The sequence below is a fragment of the Crassostrea angulata genome, chromosome 4 (assembly GCF_025612915.1).
Source record: "Crassostrea angulata isolate pt1a10 chromosome 4, ASM2561291v2, whole genome shotgun sequence".
NCBI lineage: Eukaryota > Metazoa > Mollusca > Bivalvia > Ostreida > Ostreidae > Magallana > Magallana angulata.
Window position 1 is genome coordinate 23,716,164 of NC_069114.1, and position 25,947 is coordinate 23,742,110.

Sequence of the window (25,947 nt, forward strand, 5' to 3'; positions counted from 1 at the left end):
GTCAATTAATATTTTTATGTATGGAAACATATTTCCGCGCCTAGCTACTCCCCTATGTGGTAAATTATTGATTTGAACTTACATTTTATTGCATTGTAATTATACATTACAATGGGATTGGGTACGAGTTATTAAAAACTCAATTCGCCCTCTCCGTACATGTTGAACAACAAAATACAATATCGTTGCAAATACGTCTCAGTTTGTACTTATATATAATTATAATGATAATTTTCACCAGTACTTAGATTTTTGTATAAAATAAGCAAGGTAAATTATTAATACACAGACACGTAGCATCCGGGGGGGGGGGGGGGGGGGGTCATTCTGTGTTACTCGAGACAAAGTCACTTAGAAAAGTAATCCCGAGCAAAAACTGCTGCGTTTGCCATTTAAAAACAACTCTGGGAAATGATACTATTGTGGGATAAGATTAGTATTGCAATATAAATGTAGTACATTTTTCGGGAAGAACATGTGCATAAAGCAATAAATAAATAATTATATGTCAAAATTGCAGGAGAAAGATTTATAAAATAGAAAAAAAGAGGACCAAGTGTTGTATTTGAAAGTCTCAAAGGTCAATAATAACATTGAAATTACTAATACTTAATTAAAGCAGAATACAGATAACAAACATGGTAAATCTATTGATCAACTGTTTAATTAAAATCATTTATGAAAATTAAGTTGAACTTAAATCATGTCCAAGTCCGTTAAATATTCAAACGATACACAGATATGAAAAACCTTACGGGATCTATATTATTCAAAAGATATTATGTATAAAATTAATATATTTTCTATATTTATTATGCATTAAAATCTGTATCAAAGTAGTATTTAAAACTACATGTAATTGACATGTCCAAATCGTTTAAATATTTAACCATTACATAATCATATAAAGTAATTACTTTTATCTATTTCATGTATATATTAAATTCATATATTCCTGAAAATTTAAGCAGTAAAATAGTATTTAAAACTTTTTAAAATTATGTTTATGGTTTTTATAGGGTACGTTTTCTGCAAGAGAAACGTGGTACGTTCTCTCTTGGAGAAAACGTACCCTATAACTTGGGTACGTTTTCTCCTGGATACGTTTCCTCTTGGGCACGTCCTAAATTAAGTCGGGATCGAAATTCCTAAATTTGAAAGTAAATTTTAAAAATTGCTAGAAGTGCACGGTACCCGAAGTGCACCCATAGACTCTAGAGTAGACAAATTCTGCATTCTAGTCTGTTGTTCTGTAGTCAACTGAAAATTAAGTGCTTACTATAACTTGACGTTTGTAGTGATTACATGGGTTGAGTAAAATTGCTTATTGTAAAAGATTTATGATACTTCGCTCTAGCTCCTTTTCTCGCAGAATGATGGATCGAGGGGCACTAATTGTTTTTGAAGGCTGCGACCACAGTGGCAAGACGACGCAATGCAAACGACTGGTGGAGTTGTTGGAGCAAAAACGGATACCCGTCCAGCAATTCAGATTTCCAGGCATGCTTTTATTGTGTTAATTTATATATTCGTTCATGTTTTTTGGTTCATAGTTATTTAATTTATTTGAAAATTTAAGCAAAATGTTAAGAGAAAAAAATTACTTGTAGACAGAACAACGGCAATTGGTCAAATGATTAATAGCTACCTCAGCAACAAACAGGATATCGAAGATCACGCAGTTCATCTGCTGTTTTCAGCTAACAGATGGGAACTAGTGTAGGTATAGCTATAGACTGTTCCAGGTAGTGTTTCAGAATCGGAAGAGCCACTGTAACAGCCACAAGCGTGAACTTTGATTCTCGCTTGTGACGTTGCATTTTACAGGGTTCAACATTTGTGACGTCATAATAAAACTAGTCATTCTAACCTTTGAGTACCCTGTGTGTGTTACGGTCTTATAACTTCAGCGTCTTTTCACACACTTTACTCGCAAAAAATATTTAGAATGTAAATATACTTCAATTAATATGTTTTATGGTGCTACCATTGTGGCGAGCACAGCAAGAATTACACATACCTTGCGTCATTGTCAACTTAGTGTTATATTTAGGTATCAATGTCTTACGAACATCAAACAATTTTTCAGACGTAGAGAGAGAGAGAGAGAGATAACGAGTGAGTGTCTGGTCCCTGTTTGTAGGTGTGTAAATTTCCACCTTCAAATTTAACGAGGCCGGGTCTAATTTGTTCTGCCCTAGATTTTTGGATGAAACTTTTTACATGAATTTCTACTGATATAATTATTATTTTAAGATTAAAAAATAAGACATTTACCACACCGTTTGTTTAGGGGGTCATCTCAAAGTGTGTTAATCTTTAACATAGGACCCTATGGGATTTTGCTTGAAATGTATCAATTTTGCATATTTTTTACATTTTTTCAAAACTTCTGCCCTAGGGATTTCTTTTTCTGTTCTACATATTAAAGTTATTGCTAAAAGGCATCTAATGGTCAAATAAAAAAAACCTTTTACCTCCTGGTTTGTTCCAGGGGTCTTATCAAAGTTGATTTTTGTATGCCCAATTTCCCAGATTCGTCAGATAATGGCTATTTTTTATTTGACAAAAGCGGAAAAGGTGATCTAAATAGTATTATTAAAACATTCAGACATATTTAAGTAATAAAAAAATATATAACATCACATATTAAGGGTCATTGATATAAAATACATGGTTACTGTCTGAAATATATGAATTTAGCTTTATTTAGGCGGGTTAAGAAAATGTGACAGAAGGCTAGGCTTGCTGAACCCTCTTCACGTTTTCGACCCGAGCCCAAATATAGCTTATACTTCGAGACATTTATGTTTATTCCACAATATAACATTATTTTTACGCATCAAACGAGATATTTTCAACAATTTTCGCTGAATATCTGCAGTTGAAACTATCACGCCATGGCGTCAACCAAGCAAAAAGATGACGTCACAATACAAATGAAACGCTGCGCGAAAGCGTGCGTACTCGTTCTGTACTCGGCCTCGTTAATGGTTTAATTATATGCAATATCTGCATAAATTTTTTAATTGTTAAGTTTTTCTTTTTTTTCTTTTTTATTTAGTTCAAAAGGTCCTCTTGTTTATATTCCCTCTACTCATATTCTAACCTGCTTACTGTACATGCATGTACAATTGCGTATGGCTCTTGCTAGGATATATTTATATAATCTCTATATAAAAAAATAAAATAAAAACAAATCATGTGTCAATGAGGCAGGTTTCGCAGTCTATACTGAAATAGCTAATACATGCATTACAGATGTTTGATCCACCGCTAAATTAATCGCGGGAAATGTAGCGCAAGAGCACTGTGATGTCATCCATACCTTTTTTTGTCTTTGTTTATGTATCTCGACTCAATACAAAGGTATGTACATGTAACAAATCTCTTGGGTCTCGCCAAAGCTTGTGCGGTGCTCTAAACGTGTCTTCAAACCTCAATACACTGTAAATTAAGAGTTAAATGTCGGCCATTTTTGGCATAGCACCACGGGTGAAAACAATAGAGAGCATAATGTGACGTAGACAAAAAATGTTGTTTGATGAATCTGTAGGTTTAGCTTGTTCTTTTTCCTGCGCACACTTGTTCTTAGAGCTCACTTCGCTTGCTATTATTATTTAATCAAAGACAAGAAGTTATATTTCAGCTTGATAGATTTTGTTTCTAGATAAATAACACAATTAGTCAATACAAGTTTTTTTTCTAATTAAGACATTCAGCTTTTGCAGGTAAACACAGCTACTGTTATATAACGGAGTGTTATTACTTTTATACAGTAAAACTTGTCTAATCCGGCACAGGATGGTTCTGAAAAAAAAAACATCCCTTTTGAAGAACATTGTTGCAAATTAATTTAGGTATTTAATGCGGTAGGTCTTGGTCGTCTATTCTTGCAAAATGTTTAATTCTTTTGAAATATGTTAAGCCTCCTTGATCGTGGTTACGGTGCGATTTTCATTTTTTTTATTTGGAAAACAATAATTGCATAACAGAATATGTACGATGAAAATACTTTTCAATAAAATAATTGTAATTGATAAATTTTCAAACACCCGATTAACCTGAGAAGTCTGATACCAGACAAGTGCATGAATCACCAGAAATTGTTAATCAAACATTGACCACGCGACAAGTCAAAAGGTGGCTGATTACATGATGACGAGCAAGGAACATAGGATAAATATTCAATTAAATGGGAATAAAATAAAGAATTGGAGCATTATGACAGATCAAAATGTGATTCTGTAAGTGTAACCATACAACGCGCAATACAAACAATATTGGCAGTCTTACTCCCGCGGTATCCAGAATCATGGCCTGAAAAAAAGGGTGAAGTACAATATACAACCCCCACTTTAGATGTAATTCTGGCAGAAAAAATGCATATTTATTGATAATTAGACTTAACGGTATAAACTGAAATGAGTTGCTAGTTTGGATTATATTCACAGTTGTTCAAATTAAAAGCAACAACAGGAAAATTGATCGATAATTGAGCAGTAATTATCCCGCATAAGGCCATTCGATAAGTGGCCAGATTATGGGAGATAACTCTCAATAATTATAAATAGTTGGGTCTTTTTATCGCGGTCGGTTTAAAGAATAGACGATCCGGATTGTACAACATTTTTAGCTCACCGAGACAAAGTCAGGGGGAGCTTATGCTAAACCCTCGGCGTCGGTGTCGGCGTCGGCGTCCGGACCTTGTTAAAGTTTTTGTTGCAGGTCCTGTATCTAAGCTATTACTTGTCCTATCTTCACCAAACTTGCATGGATGATGCATCTGGACCTACTTATGGACTTGAAAGACTTGGATGCTGAATCTGAGTCCTAAATTTCAGATGCTGGAGGAGGTTAAGGTTGTTGGACCAGGTTAAAGTTTTTGTTGCAGGTGCCCTTTGATAGCAATATCTAAGTTACTGCAGTTCCGTACTTCACCAAACTTGCATGGATGGTGTGTCTTATGATACTAATGCACCGACAGGCTTGAGTGCTGTATCTGAGCTATAGGTTTCGGATGCTGGAGGAGGTTTAGGTTTTTAGAGCAGGTTAAAGTTTTTGTTGCAGGTGCCCTTTGATAGCAATATCTAAGTTACTGCTGGTCCGTACTTCACCAAACTTGCATGGATGGTGTGTCTTATAATACTGATGCACCAGGCAGGCTTGGGTGCTGAATCTGAGCTATAGGTTACAGATGCTGAAGGAGGTTAAGGTTTTTAGAGCTGGTTAAAGTTTTTGTTGCAGGTGCCCTTTGATGATTATATCTTAGTTACTACTTGTTCTAACTTCACCAGACTTCCATGGATGGTGTGTCTTATGATACTGATGCACCAGACAGGCTTCAATGCTGAATCTGAGCCATAGGTTTCTGATGCTGGAGGAGGTTAAGGTTTTTGGAGCTGGTAAAAGTTTTTGAAACCGGTGCCCTCTGATGATTATATCTTAGTTATTACTTGTCCTAACTTCACCAGACTTCCATGGATGGTGCGTCTTATGATACTGCTGCACCTGACAGGCTTGAATGCTGAGTCTGAGCCATAGGTTTCAGATGCTGGATATGGTTAAGTTTTTTGGAACAGGTCACATGTTTAATAGATAATAGTACTATTTCAAACTTGCATAGTTGATTAAAATGTAATATGAATGAATCACAGAGGAAGCTTTAGATGCAGAGCTTGATCTCCATTATCAAGGATGCTAAAAAATAAATCTTAGTTATGACAGGTCCTAACTTCACCAAACTTGAATGGATGGTGTGTCTTATGATACAGATGCACCTGACAGGCATGGTTGTTGAATCTGAGCCATAGGTTGCGGAAGCTGGAGTAGGTTAAGGTTTAAATTGCTAGTACCCTCTGATGAAGATATCTTAGTTATTACTGGTCTGAACTTCACCAAACTTGCATGGAGATGTGTCTTATGTATACTGATGCACCAGGCAGGCTTGAATGCTGAATCTGAGCCATAGGTTTCGGATGCTGGATGAGGTTTAGTTTTTTTGGAAAAGGTCACATGTTTTATAGATGATAGCTTGCATAGGTGATTTAACTATATTATAAATGAAACGCAGAGGTTGCTTCAGATGCAGAGCCTGATCTCCATTATCAAGGATGCTAAAGAAATCTCCTACCTCACTCAAACCTACTCGATAGATAGATGTGTTTGTTGATAAATGATATAACATGATTCCTATGATATAGTATTGTATGGTATGAAACAATATTGTTTAATATGATACAATATAATATCATATGTAATATTATAAAAAGATATATGATACGATATGATATTATATAATTTTTTTTGATATTTCATGTTATGATATTGTATCATGATATTGTAATGTATAGTATTGTATATTATGATACAATATTGTATAATATTATATTGAATTATTAATTTATTATTTTATCACATGATACTTTTTCATAAGATATTGCAAAATATAATATTGTATCCTATGATACAATATTGTATATTCTATAATATTGTATCATACGGTATTGTATAATATGATATTCGTTTCTGTAATATAGAATAATATCACATGAAATTGTATAATATGATACTGTCATATTTTATAATATCGTATCATAAGATATTGTATAATATGATATTGGTTTATAATCTGATATATTATCACATCACATGTAATTGTATTGTATGATATTGTAAAATATATTATTGTATCATATGATACAATATGTATAATATGATATTGTATTATGTAATATTTTACTTTATCACATTAAGCCATTTGTTTTATTATCTCAAAGAAATTTTCTAGAAAAAAAAGTGCATATTACTGGCTAATTGCTGCACATGTTAAGCTGTTCAGCGCAAGACTGGCCATATTCAATGACTTTGTAATGAAGTATATAATAAGTACGTGTAGATATATAAACAACACAAAACAGGTGTTATGATAATCAATTATCACATTAAATCTCAGCAGACTTCAAATGACACAGTCAATTATTTGTCATTATCTCATTATCAGCTTTCGAAGTTTGTCTTCTTTCGATACGGGGTCACATGTCAGATTCAAAAGTCATGTGACAAAACAGACAAAATGGCCGTTGAAAACAGGCATGTCGAAGCCACAGGACCTAAAAACAGTGGCCACTGGCCGCGTTAGACAGGTGGCCGCTTAAATCAGTTAAAATATAGTGTAAATCTAAACGGGCGGGATTAAAACTGGCCGCTCATGGGGAGTGGCTGCTGATTAAAGGTGGCCGTAACAGCAGGTGCAACTGTAATATTGTATCATTTGATATGATACAATGTTGTATCAAATTATATTGTATCATATGATACAATATCATATTATGTATCAAAAATGATACAGTATCATACAATATCATACTATATTATACAATATATAATCATATGTTTCAATGTTATGATGTATTATGTAATATGATATTGTAATATAATACTATATTGTTTTATATATTATGATATTGTATTATGTGATCAAATACAATAACGTATAACACAATACAATGTCATATCATATGTTACAATATCATATCTCATCATTGTTTATTATGGTATTTTATTGTGATTTATATGATATATGTTGTAAATATGATAGGATGCAATATTTAATTTTATATTATTGTACCGATTAACATATGAACATATGATTATCATACAATTTTTAAACAGATGATATACGATATTGTGTCACACCAGAATCCATGAATATCCAAGATCATAAAGACAATTAGTATGATTTTCATTTAATATGATAAAGGTGGTCTCATAAAGGTGAAGTCTCATAAGGGTGATGTCTCGTCTCGGTGAGCTTTGTAATCTGTGATTACCTATGTTTTAACCATAGAATGATAAGAAAATGTTGAGGGACTGAATAATGTTGCTGGATTGGACAACATGCCCGAGTGCACAACTTTCAGATTCAACAAGTTTTTCTGTAACAATCAAAGCAGTAGTAAGATATGAACATTCAGTTCAGTTATCAATTATGTAACAGAAAAATGTACCAGGTATTTACCACTATTCATTTTTTCAGATTTTCATTAGTACATATCCATATTCATTTTCAAAAACACTCAGGGGTGTGCAATTACAAAATTTGGCCACTAGCCCAGGGGCTAGTGGGAGTACCAAAGTTACTAGCCCAAGATTCAAAGTTACTAGCCAGACTATTTCGGACATGTCGACATTTCATTTTATAAAAAACCCTGTATGATACTAGTATATAATTATTAATATACGAAATTTTTATTACTTGCATGTTTTCTGTGGTAGACTAGTTCAAAAATATTCAACTTCATTGATCTCTCACATTTTAGTTACAAAATTGGTTTGGGTACCGTTTATATAATAAAACCCAAACATAACATTGTGAATGTGAACAGACTCTATAAAATCACTGCAACTATCTATGTGTGCATGCATTTTATCCTGTTTAATTTCCATTTACAAAATACAACTATGCAATTAATTAAGTAATGGTCAATTTTAATTTAAAATAATGGAAAATGCACAAATAATAATAGGCAAAATATGAATTTTTTTTTAATTCACCAAGCAGGTCACTTTAAAATGTGTTCATGAGAATAGTTAGTGCAGAAATTTATAATATCTCTGTAATGCATCTCTCTCTCTCTCTCTCTCTCTCTCTCTCTCTCTCTCTCTGTAAAAAAAAATTATATTTAAAAAAGCCAATGAATACATATTAAAGAAAAAGGAATCATTTTACAGTGATGTCACTTGAAACAGCTGCACAGGTAACTACGGAAGCCATGTGCAGTGAGGCGTGACTATCTCGTCTAGCCACTGGTCAACACTGTCGGTAAAACTTCAAAGTGTGAAACTTACAGCAGAGTGTTTTTCTCATAAGAATGTAGCACGAGAAAAAAATGCTTAAGAAATTTTTAGGCTATCATGACTTAAAAGGAGCAGATATCATGCCTCTGTGATTACAATGACGATACACTTTTCCTACTAGGACACTGCAAATTTACCGGCATATTTTGCCAACTCTGGTTATGATTTACTAGCCCGACGGGCTACCACAGTTAATGTTTTTGCTAGCCCGACCTCTAAAATCGGTAGCCCCGGGCGTCGGGCGATGGTAATTGCACACCCCTGACACTATTGTGTCCACCTGAGACGGTCTCATTCTAGATCTTAGATTTTGAATCATCGGAAATGCTGATCAAAAAAAAGACTTTAATTTAAAAATTATTACTGGCAAGCTTCATTGACCGGGCAAAAACAACAGAGCATGTCTAGCGTGCAGGTGCAAGTCATGGCGCAAAACTGTAACTTTTTCTGTTTACCTTTATTTGCATACGATTTTCTGCAGAGTTTGCAGAATAAATGACGACCGCCATATCTAAGTTTTGTTTACTTGGTGGACCTTCTTTTTTCTTAGTGAAGCCAAAATATTTCCAAACAACCAACCAGGTAGTCCGAAATATCTGAAGTTTGCCTGGCTTTGAAACAATTTTAATATTTCACTTGCCTGGCAGGTAAAATTTCTCGTTAAAAAAGCCAGGAAAACGTCAGATATTTCAGACTACCAACAGGTTTGCCCTTGGATAAGGGTAAACCTGAGACTCTGTCGTTGCATCCTGCTCAGAATTAAAAAATGCATAGAACCAGCACAAAATGGATTTGTTTTACTGCAAGATCAAATTTTTTTCAAACATTCACCGACTATTAATGTCAGCTTTCAGCTATTGAATATCGGTATCGGTAGCAGTCTAACGACGATTTTTCGTTCGTCAGCGACAGGTAAACCAGTTCTGCTAGGAAGGGTGCGATTGTCAGATTACGGGATAGTGCTGTTCTTTATAATTTGTTCCCAAAGACAAAAATGTTTAAAAATTTTATTCTTTAATTTATGTATTTCTGTCTATTGCAAAAGAAATATCCACTTAAAACCACTGTTTAATTGTATTGCAAACCATATTTTTGATAAATTTATTATGTAAATATATTTAAGGCATCATAACTTTTCAGCCCCTCCCCTCTAGATCCGTGCATGCACCATGACCAAATATTTCATTCAGTTAACTTTTGTTGTTTAATAACTTGCTTCTTATCATTGTGCAAGAAATTAATTTTAAACTGTATCTTTTTAGAAATTCCTACATGTCCTATCTTAACAATATAAAAAACACTTTTCAGTTTAAAAAAAAAAATTTAACCGTATCTTTGTTTGATAAATCTGGCGTTGTATTATAACTCAGAGCTCTTTAATATCCCTTACCATTACTTTTATTCCTCACTTGAGCTGAAAGCTCAGTTATTATTTCTGAACACTCTTAGTAAATGTTGAAGTTTACATTTTCAACTTCTTCTCCAGAACCACTGGGCCAATTTCAACCAAACTTGGCACAAAGCATTATTGGGTGAAGGGGATTCAAGTTTGTTATATTTGAAAAAAATAAAAGGCCATACCCTGTTTCAAGGGAAGATACCATATAGCCAGTTTTTTTTTGGCGGAACACAAATTTGGTGAGCTGCAATGATATATCCCTTTCTGATTTTTTGCTCACCTGAGGTGAAAGCTCAAGTGAGCTATTCTGATCACATTTTGTCCATCGTCCGTCTGTCTGTCTGTAACAGGTCCAGTACAATCTCCAGATTTAGCTATATAGCTTGAATAAGCTAAATAGCTTTATTAAGCTATTCAGAGTAGCTTCATTTAGCTATTTTGTCATACATTTGTCTTAAATTTGTAATTTTATCAGTAGGTATAAAAAATCGCACTTTAGTCCAGTGATAGTTATTAACTTTGAACTGTTCTGTGAACAATGCATGTAAAGATTATTCATCAATTTGCGTCTCCTTAAGAGACTTTGCACTAAAAGTTTTGGGGATACTGATTCATGACCACACAGTTACTTCTTGAATGAAATATAAAGGAGGTCAGTTATGGTAAACAAGATAATTGATTGGTAATAATTTATCACAATGAGAAGAAATCATACTTATCCACGCCTCATTGCACACAAAGTGGTAAACAGTTACCCAAACAATGGAAATATATTTTGCTTATAAGTGATTAAAAGCTGCAGTGTTAAAACTATCTTTAATTGTGGTCAAGTTTGTAATGGTCAGTTGTGCAAATATGAGTAGCAAGTTAATTGCGATTTTTTGTCCATTTCTTACAATAAATATTTTCTTCAAAAACTGCACATAAATAGCTTTCTCAAGCTATTTTGAATAGTTTTATAAAGCTATAAAGCTTTTTCAAGCTATATAGCTAAATCAAGAGATTGTACTGGACCTGTGTAAACTTTTTACATTTTGAACTTCTTCTCTAAAACCACTTGGCGAATTTTAACCAAATTTGGCACAAAGCATCCTCATGGGAAGGCGAATATAAATTGCAGTAATGAAAGACTGATCTTTATTCAAGTGGAGAAAACCTTGAAACTGTAGAAAAAGGGGTTGAATTTTTAAAAATCTTCTTAAGAACTACTGAGTCAAATTCAGCATAATTTAGCATAAAAAATTCATATGGAAAGAAAAATATTAATTGCAAAAATTATGGGCTTATTCTGTTTCAAATGTGAGTTATTACTAAAATAATAATGAAGGAAATGCATGTTTTAATCAGATTTTAACTTTGGGTTCAACGGGATGGTGTAAAAGTAGGTTCTTTGTTTAAAGCAGCCATGTAGGACGTATGATAAACAGGCGATCTAACAAATGTTCTGCAACAGTTCGCGTGCAAAGGGAAACATGCAAGATACATTGGTGCCAATTTTGTGGAGTAAATTGAGGTTAAATATTTCAATGCATTGACTATTTTTAACATTTGACAGTATCGTTTATTTTATATTATTTATGCTCTGTAACCTGAGGAACTATCGCCTATATTTTGTAATTTTTACGTATCAAATCAAACATAGACTTCGGTAAATCAGACAGTTGACTGTTTACGTGAGCAAAATAAGCAAACTCTGCATGGTGTATTAACAAAGTACTAAAATACAATTCATTCTAATGGTAATTTGTATGTATGAAATGTTGCATAATGGATTAATGCAATATTTTTTGTTGAGATGTTCAGCATTTTCTCGAGTTTATTCAGTTTAAACACAGTTTAATATCGCTGAAGGAAATATGTACAAGGTATATATATACATATATATGATTCGTTTTAAAAAATAAATAGTGCTCTTTGTTATACAATCTAATGAAAATTAGATGTTAGATCCGCTTGCTTACTCGCTACAAAAGTTTGTGTAGCGAGTAAGCGAGCATATCTAACCTCTAATTTTAATTAGATTGTTTGTTTTAGTGCATGTCTCTTCTGTTTACAATTTCTATTTACTAACCATTTTTGAGAGTTAAAGGGATTTGGACATGATTTAAGATCAAAAATTGTATTTTTATTTTTAATGTATAAAATGGTTAACTGGTGCATTTTAAATAAAATGAATATTGAATGTTAAAGTCAAGTTACAAGTGAGATACAGAGGTAAGAATTGGTTGTTATGTAAACAAAGCTCGAGTCTTATAGTTGTTTACAAAAAATGTAATGTAGAGAATTACCATTTCTTAGACAAAATGGCATGTAAAAAACAATTTAAACTAATTCAATATCTTCATAAATACTATTATCAACAAAAGAAAGATACATTTGATTGAAACTTACACCAATACAACACATGTATAAAAAATGACAATATTGAGCTTTAATTGTTTTCAAAACAAAGAAGTATGAACTCTTGCTTATATTTGATATTTGACTTTCGAATTTTGACATAGCAATATAAACTTCTATATTTATCAGTATAAACATTGAAAATGGAAAAATAAAATTTGAAAATTTCAAATCGTGTCAAAGTCCCTTGAAGCTTCAAATTATAAGCAAGATACAGAGCTGTGCATTTACACAGATATGAGGCCATTCTTTGTTTACATTTTAAATGCTGAATAGTAAATACCGATTGAAAAATCTAACAAATTGTGAGCTCTGTATTTTGCTTATAATTCTACGAATGACACTCAAATTTTGGTTGATCATTAGCATGCGCGGATCCAGAAAATTTTTCCAGGGGGGGTCCGAAGGATAATTGTGTTTGCCAGGGGGGGTCCGAGGCATATTTTCGCGATAATTTTACTATGTAAATTTAATAAATTTTCATTTTCCAGGGGGGGTCGGGACCCCCCCTCTAGATCCGTGCATGATTAGAAATGTCTCGCTGAATGTTAAATACTTGTACAAAAAATTTAAAAGATGATATGCTGCAACTACTTTCTGTAACTTACTTTTCCTATTTATATGATGAATAGTATGAATTCCACATTTATTTTGATAGTTTTTCAGACACGAGTAAATAAAAATGACACTGTTAAAACAGTTTCCATAGTTCTGACACATTTTGTTATGGGGATAAAGTCATTATCACTATTCCTAAGAAAATATTACAGCATAAAATCATCCTGGTCTGTAGCCATTTGTTGTTATTGAATAAAGATGAAAATTATGGGTGGGTCTTAGTAAAATACAGTGATATGCCTGTCAATACATTGACTATAATAACTCTTTTATATGTCACATGACAACATTTTTTATTCTAGTGTATTCATCAATCAAGTGAGCAAGGTTAAAAAGTCACGGGAGTTTACGCAAGGTAAACAACAGTCGTTTATGATGGGGAAGACCAATTAAATTTTTTGAATGTTTTTAATTTGAGGAATTGAGCGCATTGAGGCAAAATTTTCTTCACATCTAAAGGAATTTTTAAAATTAAATCTTCTTCTCATTTAGTTCATTCCACCAACTGGTGTAATATCTAACAATAAATATTATAATAAGTAGAAGAACAAAAATATAGGGAATTGGAAGTTAACAGTGAACCCCTACCAAAAGTTTAGTTTATATCTTGGATAGAATTTTCTTATTTTGGGTAAAAATGGTATTCCATAAAGGTACAATGTCAAAGATTACTTGTATGCAAAAAAAGTGTAAAATTTGAATACTTTACAATATTTACTTTTTTGTTATTCTACCGAAGGGCCATATGGCACAATATCTTTTGAACGCCCATTTAAAGTCATTGTTGCTCAGGTGAGCGTTGTGATTCCATAGACCTCTTTTTATATTTGATGGTTACTGGAGAGGGCTACAATTCAATAGGATCTCCATGATGGTGCAAAATTAATTTTTTATTGTGGCTGACTTCGGTCTGAAAAGATCGTTTTTAAATCTGACTTCCTTTAGATAAAATGGTTTTTTAATTCAGGTTGAACAAACTAACTGTACCGGTACATAAATCAAAACCAGATGAAACACATCAGCATGTTTTCCAGTTGTCTTTTTCTGCAGCCATGACAGTTCTTGTACGATTTTATGAGATTTACACTTGGAGTTTTGGTGGGCTTGATAACGTGACTGTCGGTGTAAATAAGCAATCTGACCTTATTTATCACTAAAACATTATTAAGGGCAATAGTGTATAATGGAAAATTCATATTCATCACGTTAATTATGTTTAAAATAGGGGAATTCCTATATTCAGTTCTAGATCTGCTCCTGAATTTTCATTGGCTGTCCCAAAATAAAACTGTTCAAGGTCAGTAAATGTGGCGGACAAATTCAACTTGTTTTGTTGAAATACACGAGAAATTGATATATGGACTATAACTATACTTGATATTTTTGGATTAATTTATGTCATACACAACTACAATGTTTGAGGTAAGAAATGCAAATGTTATTGTCATTTATATACAATTTGAGCCAAGATCATTGAGGGAGTGATTCACTCTTGCACTTGCACCATTACAGAGATCCTATGGAGTTGTAAATCCTCCCCCCCCCCCCCCCCCAGTTAAAAAAATAGGAAGAGGGCTATATTATTGCAGCTAATGTTTCATAAAATCCAGAAGTTTCTACATTATTGGGAAATAAATTATATCATTATTAACAAAAAAGAATTAGCTATTTTTAGAGGTTGTTTTAAACTTATAAGTCAAGTAAATTGATGAAGTGACCCAATAGGGCATTAATGTAAATGAAATTCAAAATTTTTCATATGATTGTAGTGTTTTAACAATTTTAAAATTGTTTGTAATATTAAATTCTCCTTTACATATTTTTACATAGTATGCTAATTATGATAATGTTTTGGGAGTTTATCCAAGTTTAACTAAGCTCATCAAAGAGTTTCATAGTCCTAGGAGTTTTATATGGAGTTGCATTGTACCATAGGAGAAAATGAGGAAAATTTGAAATAACTAATTGCATCTGCCAAGACTCTGATTAGAAACATGTTCTAGTTTTTATCTACAGAAGGGCATTGCTTAGCTATTTTCATTTACTGCAAAGGGTCACTTAGTTGTTTTTTTTTCTTCTTTAAAACAATTAAATAAAAGAATATCACCAGATACAGAAACTGGTAAATGTATTATATATGTATTTAGAGTAAAGTTCTGACTATTATTTTGGGTCCAATTTTTACATAGGAAATATAGAAACTCAGATGTTATGATACATCACATATGTATCACTTATATGCAAGCATCTTGACATATTGTTGATTTTCTATTGCTTAATTAGACTGTATCCCCACTATAGCTATTCTTTTTATGGCCCTATCAGGGGCTCAAAATTTGATGTAGGTTTTTAAATGAATAAGATCTTTTTTTTTCTTGAAAACTGCAATACTCAGTATGTGATATGACCATGAAATCATTCTGTTACAAAGGGGACTTTGTGTTTAACATGAGAATATATGGAGAAAAATTTGAGTCTTTTTGTACAGAACCTATTCTTCTACATTGTGCAGATAATTTGTATATGACACTATAAATATCATTTATGGCAATTGTCTTTCAGGTAAGCGATGTGGCCTTAACGCTCCTTGTTTTAGATATACTTCAAGTTATAGCATATTTTAACAAAAATGCACAGCTACCAATCAATGTTGTTTTTATCTTTATTCAGATGAAAACTTATTCATATAAGATAGTTTTAAGCTTAGTTTCTATCAGGGTAAGTTTTGGTAACGATTGTAATTGTTAACATTGTGACATGTTTAATCAAACCTTGAAAAAATATTGACAAATGGCAAATGCTTTAGTCTTCAAAATTTTGGGGTTGTATTATCTCTCTCTATATTTTTTTCTTTCCTGACTTTGATAGCCAAAAAAAGAACAACCATTATCATTAGCCTATATAGTGACATATGGAAACCATTGTGACATCTATACTATGGCTGTTAAAATAATAATGCAATTAAAAAATTAATGGCAATGTGTTATACCGGTATATATTAAACTGGATTTTAAACCCATAAATTATTTACTGCAAAATGTATAATTTACTCTTTAATTTCAAGAAAATACATAGCATCCTTGGAATGATTATATATTGTCCTCTGCAATATTTTGTCACTTTGGGGCCAATATAATCAATGTTGCCCTTAACCCCAGTCAATATATATTGGGAATGGCAATTGATTACAGGTTTGCTAATTGGTTAATCGCGCAATTTGTTTGGAATGTATCAATTGGACATGCCTTTTCTTTTTTTCTTTTGAACTACAATATTTGTTAATAAGAACATGACATAACATTTTTCTTGTATTATGTCATTAAATAGTATGAATTAAAGTATGATTTTGATAAAAAATAAAAGGGTCTCATATATTAAGTCATTATAAATGTTTTTATGAGCTCTGTTATTTTTGAATATATGTGAGACTGGTGAGGGTGTGAAGTTTTAGAAGCTGAAGATAAAAGTTTAATACAACTACCTCCCACAATTACTGTTGACAATATTGGCCTGAGAATTAAGTAGTTTTGGGTCATCTTAAGGTATTTTAACTGCCTCATTGTATATTATTGTTTTTGTTCAGTCCTAAGATGAAAGTACTTCTTGAGGCTGGAACCACCCTCATCGTGGATAGATATGCCTACTCTGGGGTTTCCTTCACTGCTGCAAAAGAGGCAAGAAAAATAATCTCTCGTTCTGTCAATTTCTTATACATGTACAATTAAATGTCCTTTTAATTTATTCATACTGCTTCCTTAATACACTTTTCATTGAGATGAATTTTCCTAAAAGTAATTCACAGATACTTGGAACTTGGAACTTGGAAACTGACTTCACATTTTGAAACTTTATAAGTGGTTGGCATGTAAATGATAATGATTGAAAATGAATTTGATTTCATTTACATTTTTAGCTCACCTGAGCTGAATGCTCAAGTTGGCATTTCTGATCACCTTTTAGCCTATGAATGTTTGTCAGTCCATCTGTCTATCTATGAATTATGTACTTTTTTTACTTTTTATCTTTTTAAGCTTACCTGATCAAAATGTGTCCGTTGTCTGTCGACATTGGTGTTGGCGTTGTTGTTGTCGTTGTTGTTAACTTTTCATATTTTCATCTTCTTCTCAAGAACCACTGGGCAGATTTCAACCAAACTTGGCACAAAGCATCACTAGGTGAAGGGGATTCAAGTTTGTTCAAATTAAGGACCACACCCTCTTTAATTTTAAATTCATCAAGATTAAAGCATGTCCAAAGTGTGTTAAAAGTAGACAAACTCCTTCATGTGATTTATTTTGTCTACCCCTTTTAGAATCAGTGTTGTTTTGGGTTTTTTCAAACCATTAAAGCACTTCTAACAAAGTGTGTAGCAATTCAAGGTAACTTTTGCATTTCTTGCAATCCACTTACTGAGAGCATGTGGAGTAGTAGAGTGTATTAGGATCTGTTACTTACTGGTTTTCAAATTGTGTCTGGAAATGTAATTGATCAACAAATCATTTTGTTGTCTTTGGTTTTCGAGGAGGTGAAAAATTTAGAAATTTTCTCTGTTCTTACATTATATCACAGTACATTTATCGGATATGGCATTTGGCACATCAAAAGATTAAGAACAAGAGTAAGGTTTTTTAAGGCATGATCATATTGTAACTTTTGTTTTGTTTTGTTTATTCAGGGCTTTTCAATAGACTGGTGTAAGCAGCCAGACTGTGGACTTCCTCGCCCTGATCTAGTTCTCTACCTGAACCTGAGACCAGATGCTGCAGCAAAGCGTGGAAATTTCGGCAATGAGCGGTACGAACAGACAGATTTCCAGGCCAAGGTCATGAAAAACTTTCATCTTCTTAAGGAGTCCTACTGGAAGGTAGTGTTTTTAATCTTATTATTTGCATGAGTGTTTGAGATGGCCCCAGACAATAAGATTTCATAATATTTGGATGATACATTAGAAATGATGTAATTTAATTGTAGATAAAAAGAGTAAAAAATTTCTAATTTTACAGTAGTTTTAAATGCAAAAAAAAAACCATGTTGGCCTCCTTAAATCCTCAATGTATATCATATGTCTTCATTTTCAATTATATCCAAGGTAACAAGTTGCACGGAGTATTATGTTTTTGACCTGTTGATCAGTCTGTCCATCAGTCCTGTAGTTTTTTTTTGGTTAGTGTGTCTCCTCTAAAACAACTCAACAGAATTTATAAAACTTTGTAGCTTTATAGGAGCATAATGTGTAGATTTGCATATTTACAGCAAATTCCTGTTCCCTTATTTATTTAGGAAATTATCCCCTTCAAACTTAGAATTTTGGCCATTTAAAAAAATACAGGTAACTCTTGATGGCTTGAACTTGGATCTCATGAAGTTTTTGATCCCTTGAAGTGAGAGTCTGATCCCATTTTTTTTCTCCTATACATGTATAAGTAAATTACGCAATTTTTCGATCGCTAGATCTCTGGAAACTCTTGATCCATTTAAGTCAAACTGCAGTCTAGTTATTCATGATCTTTTGTTTTTAGCTCACCTGAGCTGAAAGCTCAAGTGAGCTTTTCTGATCACATTTTGTCTGTCGTCCGTCTGTCCATAAACTTTTCACATTTTCAACATCTTCTCAAGAACTACTGGGCCAATTTCAACCAAACTTGGCACAAATTATCCTTAGGCAAAGGGGATTCAAAGTTTTGAAAATTAAGGGTCACACCGTTTTTCAAGGGGAGATAATTAGAAATTAATAAAAAACAAGAGGCCCATGGGCCACATCGCTCACCTGAGGAACAAGCGGTATGATAAAATCAGCTCAATGGAGTCATAATACAAACTATCTGGACAATGTACAATAATTCATGTAAATCCTGTATAAATAAAATCCATTTTCCCCTGGATATTCTTATGTTTATAATCATTAGTCCCTTTTCTAACAGGATGATTTTATAGTCATATCATATGTTGAGTATTGCAGATCTAAAAAAGATCCCTAACAATAGTTTATATATGGGATATAAACGTACATGAAACTCTGAACCTTCTCGTGAGGCCAAAGAATTGTCCTGGGGCCAAAGTCTTAACAATTATAAAGAATCATCTGGCTGATTAGTTTCTGAGAAGATTTTTAAAGATTTACCCTATATATTCCCCACCCTACCCCTTGGGATCATTATTTTCACAACTTTGAATCTACACTACCTGAGGATGCTTTCACACAAGTTTCAGCTTTCCTGGCTGATTAGTTTCTGAGAAGAAGATTTTTAAAGAATAACTCTGTTTATTCCTATGTAAAACATCGACCTCCCATTGTGGCCCAAACCTACCCCCAGGGGTCATGATTTTCACATCTTTGAATCTACACTACCTGAGTATGCTTCCACACAAGTTTTAGCTTTCCTGGCTAATTAGTTTCTGAGAAGAAGATTTTTAAAGATTTACTGTATATAATCATATGTTAAACTTCGACCCCCCATTGAGGCCCCACCCTACCCCCAGGGGTCATGATTTTCACAACTTTGAATCTACACTACCTGAGGATGCTCCCACACAAGTTCCAGCTTTGCCGGCGAATTAGTTTCTGAGAAGAAGATTTTTAAAGATTTACTGTATATATTCCTATGTTAAACTTCGATCCCCCATTGTGGCCCCACCCTACCCCCGGGGGTCATGATTTTCACAACTTTAAAATTTACACTACCTGAGGATGCATCCACACAAGTGTCAGCTTTCCTGTCTGATTAGTTTCTGAGAAGAAGATTTTTAAAGATTTACTGTATATATTCCTATGTAAAACGTCTATCCCCTATTGTGGCCCCACCCTACCCTCGGGGGTCATGATTTTCACAAATTTGAATCTTCACTACCTAAGGATGCATCCACACAAGTGTCAGCTTTCCTGGCCGATTAGTTTCTGAGAAGAAGATTTTTAAAGAATAACTTTTTATATTCCTTTGTTAAACTTCGACCCTCCATTGTGGCCCCACCCTACCCCCAGGGGTCATGATTTTCACAACTTTGAATCTACATTACCTGAGGATGCTTCCACACAAGTTTCAGCTTTCCTGGCCGATTAGTTTCTGAGAAGAAGATTTCTAAAGAGTTACTCTATATATTCATGTTAAACTTCGACCCCCCATTGTGGCCCCATCCTCAGGTGAGCTAAAAAGGTTAAGTTTACAATTCAATAAGTGGGTTTCTGGAAGAACAGATTTTGAAAATTTTCGTAATAAATATTGACAATTTTTTTATACTTTTTTAATCTTTAGCTTTTAAGATCTGTGTACAAACATAGAATTGTGAGCAAATCTCTGTATCTTGCTTATAATTCGAAGCTTAACACTCAAATATGGTTAGTAAATAGAAATTGTAAACAACACAATTTATTTTTTCGAAATGAATCATATATATATATATATATACATGGATATACCTACATATTTCCGTAAGCGATATCAAACTCTATTTAAACTGAATAAACTAGAGAAAATGCCGTGCATCTCAACAAAACCTATTGCATTAATCTACCATTACGCAAAAGATAATGCCGAATTACCGATAGAATGAATTGTATTTCAGTACCCCTACATCAGATTTTGCTTAATTTGCGCAGGTAAACAGTTAACGTAACTGTTTGATTTACCGAAGTCTCTGATTGATTTGATACGTAAAAATCACGAAATACAGACGATAGTTTCCAGGTTAAAAAGCATAAATAATGAAAACGAAACGAAAATCAGAATAAGCTAACACCAACGTCAGGTGTGAAAACTGTCAACGCATTGAAATATTTAGCCTCAATTTACTTCACAAAATCGGCACCAATATATTTTTAATGTTTCAAAACTTCCCTTCATACGCGAACTGTTGCACAACAAGCAAATTCATCCTAGTCAGATCGACCCTTTTTCGTTTAATGTCATGGCTGCTTTAAACAAAGAACCTCGTTTTAGAAGTATGGAATACGAGTCTTGGTAAAATGGGTATGCAAACCCGGGCCGTGGCAAAATAAATGCCAGGGCAGATCAGCAATCGTCAATTCCAAATACGCATTATTTTGCAGCAATATCTACAGCGAATACAAATATACTAGTCCATCAAATATCCTGCAATTTTAATGAGATTGGCAGATTAATAACTGCCAATCTTTTGTTTGGCCAGGCCAAGTCTTGCCTACCCATTTTACCGGATGCCGAGCCCGATTGAAACACGCCTTTCCTTTATTATTATTTTCGTAATAACTTCGATTGGAAACAAAATTACCCCTTAATTTTTGCAATTTATATTTTCCTTCCCATAAGGATAATTTATGCTAAACTACGTTGAATTTGCCTCGGTAGTTCTTGAGAAGAAGATTTTTAAAAATGCACCCCCCTTTTTCTACAGTTTCCAGGTTTTCTCCGCTTTGAATACAGATCGGACTTTAATTTTTGCAATTTATATTCGCCCTCCCATAAGGATGCTTTGTGCCAAATTTGGTTGAAATTGGATAAGCAGTTTTGGAGAAGAAGTTCAAAATGTAAAAAGTTTACAGACGGACAGACGGACGGACGGACAGACGGACGACGGACAAAATGTGATCAGAATAGCTCACTTGAGCTTTCAGCTCAGGTGAGCTAAAAATTGAGAAATTTTCAAAAATCTTTTTAAGAACCAGAAAAGCTGGAACTTGTGTGGAAGCATCCTCAGGTAGTGTAGATTCAAAGTTGTGAAAATCATGACATCCGGGGGAAGGGTGGGGCCACAATGGGGGGTAGAGGTTTAACAAAGGAATATATAGAGTAAATCTTTAAAAATCTTCTTCTCAGAAACTAATCAGCCAGGAAAACTGAAACTTGTTTGGAAGCATCCTCAGGTAGTGCAGATTCAAAGTTGTGAAAATATTGACACCCCGAAGAGTACGGTTGGGCCACAATTGGGGGTCGAGATTTAACGGGAATATATGGAGTAAATCTTTAAAAGTCTTCTTCTCAGAAACGAATCAGCCAGATGATTCTTTATAATTGTTTTTGATGACTTTGACCCGAGGACAATTCTTCGGCCTCACAAAAACGTTCAGAGTTTGATGTAGGTTTATATCCCATATATAAACAATTGTTAAGGATCTTTTTGAGAACTGCAATACTCAACATGTGATATGACTTTAAAATCATCCTGTTAGAAAACGGACTAATGATTATAAGCATAAGAATATCCAGGGGGGAAATGATTTTATTTTTACAGGATCTACATGTATTATTGTACATTGTCCAGATAGTTTGTATTATGACCCCATTAAGCTGATTTTATCATACCTACTGTTCCTCAGGTGAGCGATGTGGCCCATTAGCCTCTTGTTTACTCTCAATACTTCAGGTGTATATATGCAAGCGTTACCTAATTAACACCTATACATGTACTTGGTCATTTAAATGGCTCCAGGCATTAGACACAAGTTCTTACAGCTGATGAATGAACCGTACAGTGGGTGATACTCGGTTATCTATTTTACAACAATTCATCTCAGTCCAGTAGTGCTGAGCAATCTGGTCATAACTTGATGCATAAAATAAATAATTATCATGACTGTATGAAATAATAATTTGTTAATACATGTCTTTAGTTTTTGAAACATTCAGATCGGTATTTAAAAAACGTTGTTTTAAAGGTCATATGAAACGATTTTTTACATTATGATTTTCTTTCATTAATATAAAGCTTGGTATAAACAAATGTTAAAATACTTGAAGTAAGATTTTTTTGCCTTTGCATTACTGAGAAATAACCGTGAAAACTCAGCACCTGAAAAAATTCTTCCCCGCTTATCGTTCTTGATTTTGGGGATTTATGACGTCACACAGACCCACCGATGTAAACAATGCATCAAAACTAGTGTAATTTTACAGTAGTTTATCGGTTTGATTTAAGTAATTTTTGCATATATAAACGTGTCTTTCTTTTCAAATGAGATCATTTGATTTCGTAGTACAGATGACTGCGTTTTAATTGGTCGTTAATGAATAAATCTAATATCAGTTTCTCACCAGAGTAATGAAGATCCCGTACTGCAGTGAACATTTAACAAAAGAAATGCTCCAACATTAACAGCTGATTAATGAATTATCCTAATCCTTTTGAAATAGAAATATAATTTTTTTTCTTCGATACGTATTATGATTGAGCTACATTTAAACGGAATTAAAGCATTCATTTGATTTTTTTTGTCACAATAAAAAGTATAAGGCAGGCCAATGAAAATGTTTGAGGCATTGTGTACATAGTTTGCATTTTTAAAGAGCTGCTGTAAAATGCCGCAATATTATTCTTAAATGTTATTTTAAAATAATATAAATTTATGACTTATTGATATATACATGTAGCAATATCTTTAGAAAAAACTAAAGTGTACACGTGTATTAACGTTTTATTGAATTAGATCGCGGAAACATGGCATTTAAGGATTTAGAAATGTATCGATAAAATAAATCGGTTGTTTGATAAAAATTGTTGTGAACGAATGTGAAGATAATCAACAGATTTTTTAAGAACAAGCATCAATAATAATAAAAGAACGAAAGAACAAATTTCGGAAGAAAGTCAGAAAGTAAACACCACACATGTATACGTTGTAAAATCAAAACACCGCACATACAAGTACACGTTTCAAAATCAAAACATTTGAAGAAAATTCTTTTAGACTTAAAATAATGAAATAGTAAATTTGAAAGCGAAACAAACAACATAATCGTGAAGCGAATTAGGCACCACGAGGCCTGTAAGTTGTTTAGGAAAAATAAATCTTGATGAATTGCATGAACGTGCAAATGGGAAAAAACCATCAGTTATTTTTGAATTTGACAATTTCATTAAAAAAAATTGTAATAAAACATATATACATGCATGTATTAAAATTATATTATACTTGCATGTAGATCTATGAAGAAAATCATTTATTCTCCGCGCAGTCTCTAAACTGAATAGGTACACGCTATCAAATATTTAAACGCACACGATTTTGTTTCTTGAGAGAAAAAAATACTGCCGTGGTTGATTATGGTATAATTATACAAGTAGTTATATAAATTCTGCAAAATGACATGGACATTATTGGGTCTTACTGACGTCATAAGCAAGGGAGGTAAGCCGCGTAAGTCAATGTTCCTTTTCCCGATTAAGTGATTTTTATGCTCACGATGCATAAAATATTAAAAAAACAATGTCAGTCTTATTTTAAAATAGGCACTTATGAACTCATTCCCGTATATAACTCAGTATGGTCAGGATATCGTTTCATATGACCTTTAAGCACATGCATTAGGTATAAATGGCTTTGTCTGAACATCAGGTTAGACTAAATTTAAAACCTGTCGGTCAACCTGGTAAAATCTGATCTCTTAAAAAGTCAAACTTTTGATCTTTTGAAGTTTTACCTCGGTCCCACGGAAAACAACATGACCAATTGTTACAAATTTTGGTTTGAAGCATGAATAAGAGGAAACTAAATTGTAAAATTTATGGCTCATAGGCATGGGCCAAATATGCAAAATGCCCAATTTTAAAAAAAATCTTCTTCTCTTCTCCCACACATGTGAGAAAAAAAAACCAAATTGCATGGTTATGATGCCCATGAAGCCCTCTTCCAAAATTGTGAAATTCATGGTCCCTAGGTGAGGGGCTCAGGCTAGGCTCAGGGAAGGGCTTGTACAACCAATTAGTAAGAAAGGAATAAATCCTAAAAAATCTTCTTCTTTACAATATATCTCTATAAATTGAAATGATTAAGCAGTACATTTAGAGGACCAACATATGTTTCAATTAAAAATCTTTAAATAAACTCTGTATAGCAACTGTTCAGCTTACATTAAACCTTTTTGTCTGACAGGAGATAGATGCAGATAAGACAGAAGATGATCTAGCAGCAGAACTTGGTGAGATTGTGTTAAACTGTATCCCCACAGTAAGGGAGAGGCCAATCGAAAAACTTTGGTGTAAAGAGGAAGGATAACTATCATGAACTGCAACCAGATTATGAACTTCACCTAAGACCTGATATCAATGAAGCAAATCCAAAATGTGTTAAAATCTCTGTGTCAAAAAAGAGATCTTAAATATTTCAAAGTACAGCTCCTCAGAAAAATGTTGGTTTCCAAACTGAACAGATATCTTTCATAAAATGCAAATAAAAAAAAACCTTGTAGTTTATGTATAAGAATATGCAACACTCTGACATTAAGATTTGTTTCCAAACTGAACAGATATCTTTCATTAAATGCAAATAAAAAAAAAACCCTTGTAGTTTATGTATAAGAATATGCAACACTCTGACATTAAGGATCGTGGTTTAAAAAAGAAAATTGTGTGTACTAGTTTTAAATTTACTATTCTTATTAGGGCCCCGCAAGGATTTGCGGGTGCCCTATAGTAATCACTCTGTCCGTCCGTCCTTCTGTCCGTCCGTCTGTCACTCTTCCGTCCACAAATTTCCTGTTTTTTTCTAATAACTTTTTTTATGGTTGCCCAATCAAGTTCAAATTTGGTATGGTAGTTCAGTAGGCAGAAATACATATTTTGATGCTAAGTTTGGTTCTCTATGTCTTCTGGTTTGGAGCTGGGGTGGTGGGGTAGATTCCTAACTATGCATAAGAAGAATGGGCAAAGAGAGATAACTGCTGAGAATGAATGGGCAAAGAGAGATAACTGCTGAGAATGTT

General features: G+C 33.3%; 1 protein-coding gene across 1 annotated transcript; it reads left to right on the plus strand.

Annotated features, from left to right (window-relative positions):
- The first annotated feature begins 1,160 nt into the window (after positions 1-1,160).
- LOC128179616 (thymidylate kinase-like) lies at positions 1,161-25,531 on the plus strand. Its single transcript, XM_052847098.1, has 5 exons — positions 1,161-1,500; positions 1,611-1,719; positions 16,860-16,950; positions 17,952-18,140; positions 25,119-25,531. Exons 1-5 carry the CDS (start codon positions 1,341-1,343, stop codon positions 25,239-25,241), a joined length of 672 nt encoding a protein of 223 aa, XP_052703058.1. The 5' UTR covers positions 1,161-1,340; the 3' UTR covers positions 25,242-25,531.
- The last annotated feature ends 416 nt before the right edge of the window (positions 25,532-25,947 follow it).

What these genes read in the sequence shown, in the direction of transcription:
- LOC128179616 (XM_052847098.1), top strand. Translation starts at nt 1,341, where the DNA reads ATGATACTTCGCTCTAGCTCCTTTTCTCGCAGAATGATGGATCGAGGG. An exon ending in CCAGCAATTCAGATTTCCAG is followed by an intron (nt 1,501 to 1,610) that starts GCATGCTTTTAT and finishes AATTACTTGTAG; the next exon opens with ACAGAACAACGGCAATTGGT. An exon ending in TTAAGGAGTCCTACTGGAAG is followed by an intron (nt 18,141 to 25,118) that starts GTAGTGTTTTTA and finishes TTTGTCTGACAG; the next exon opens with GAGATAGATGCAGATAAGAC.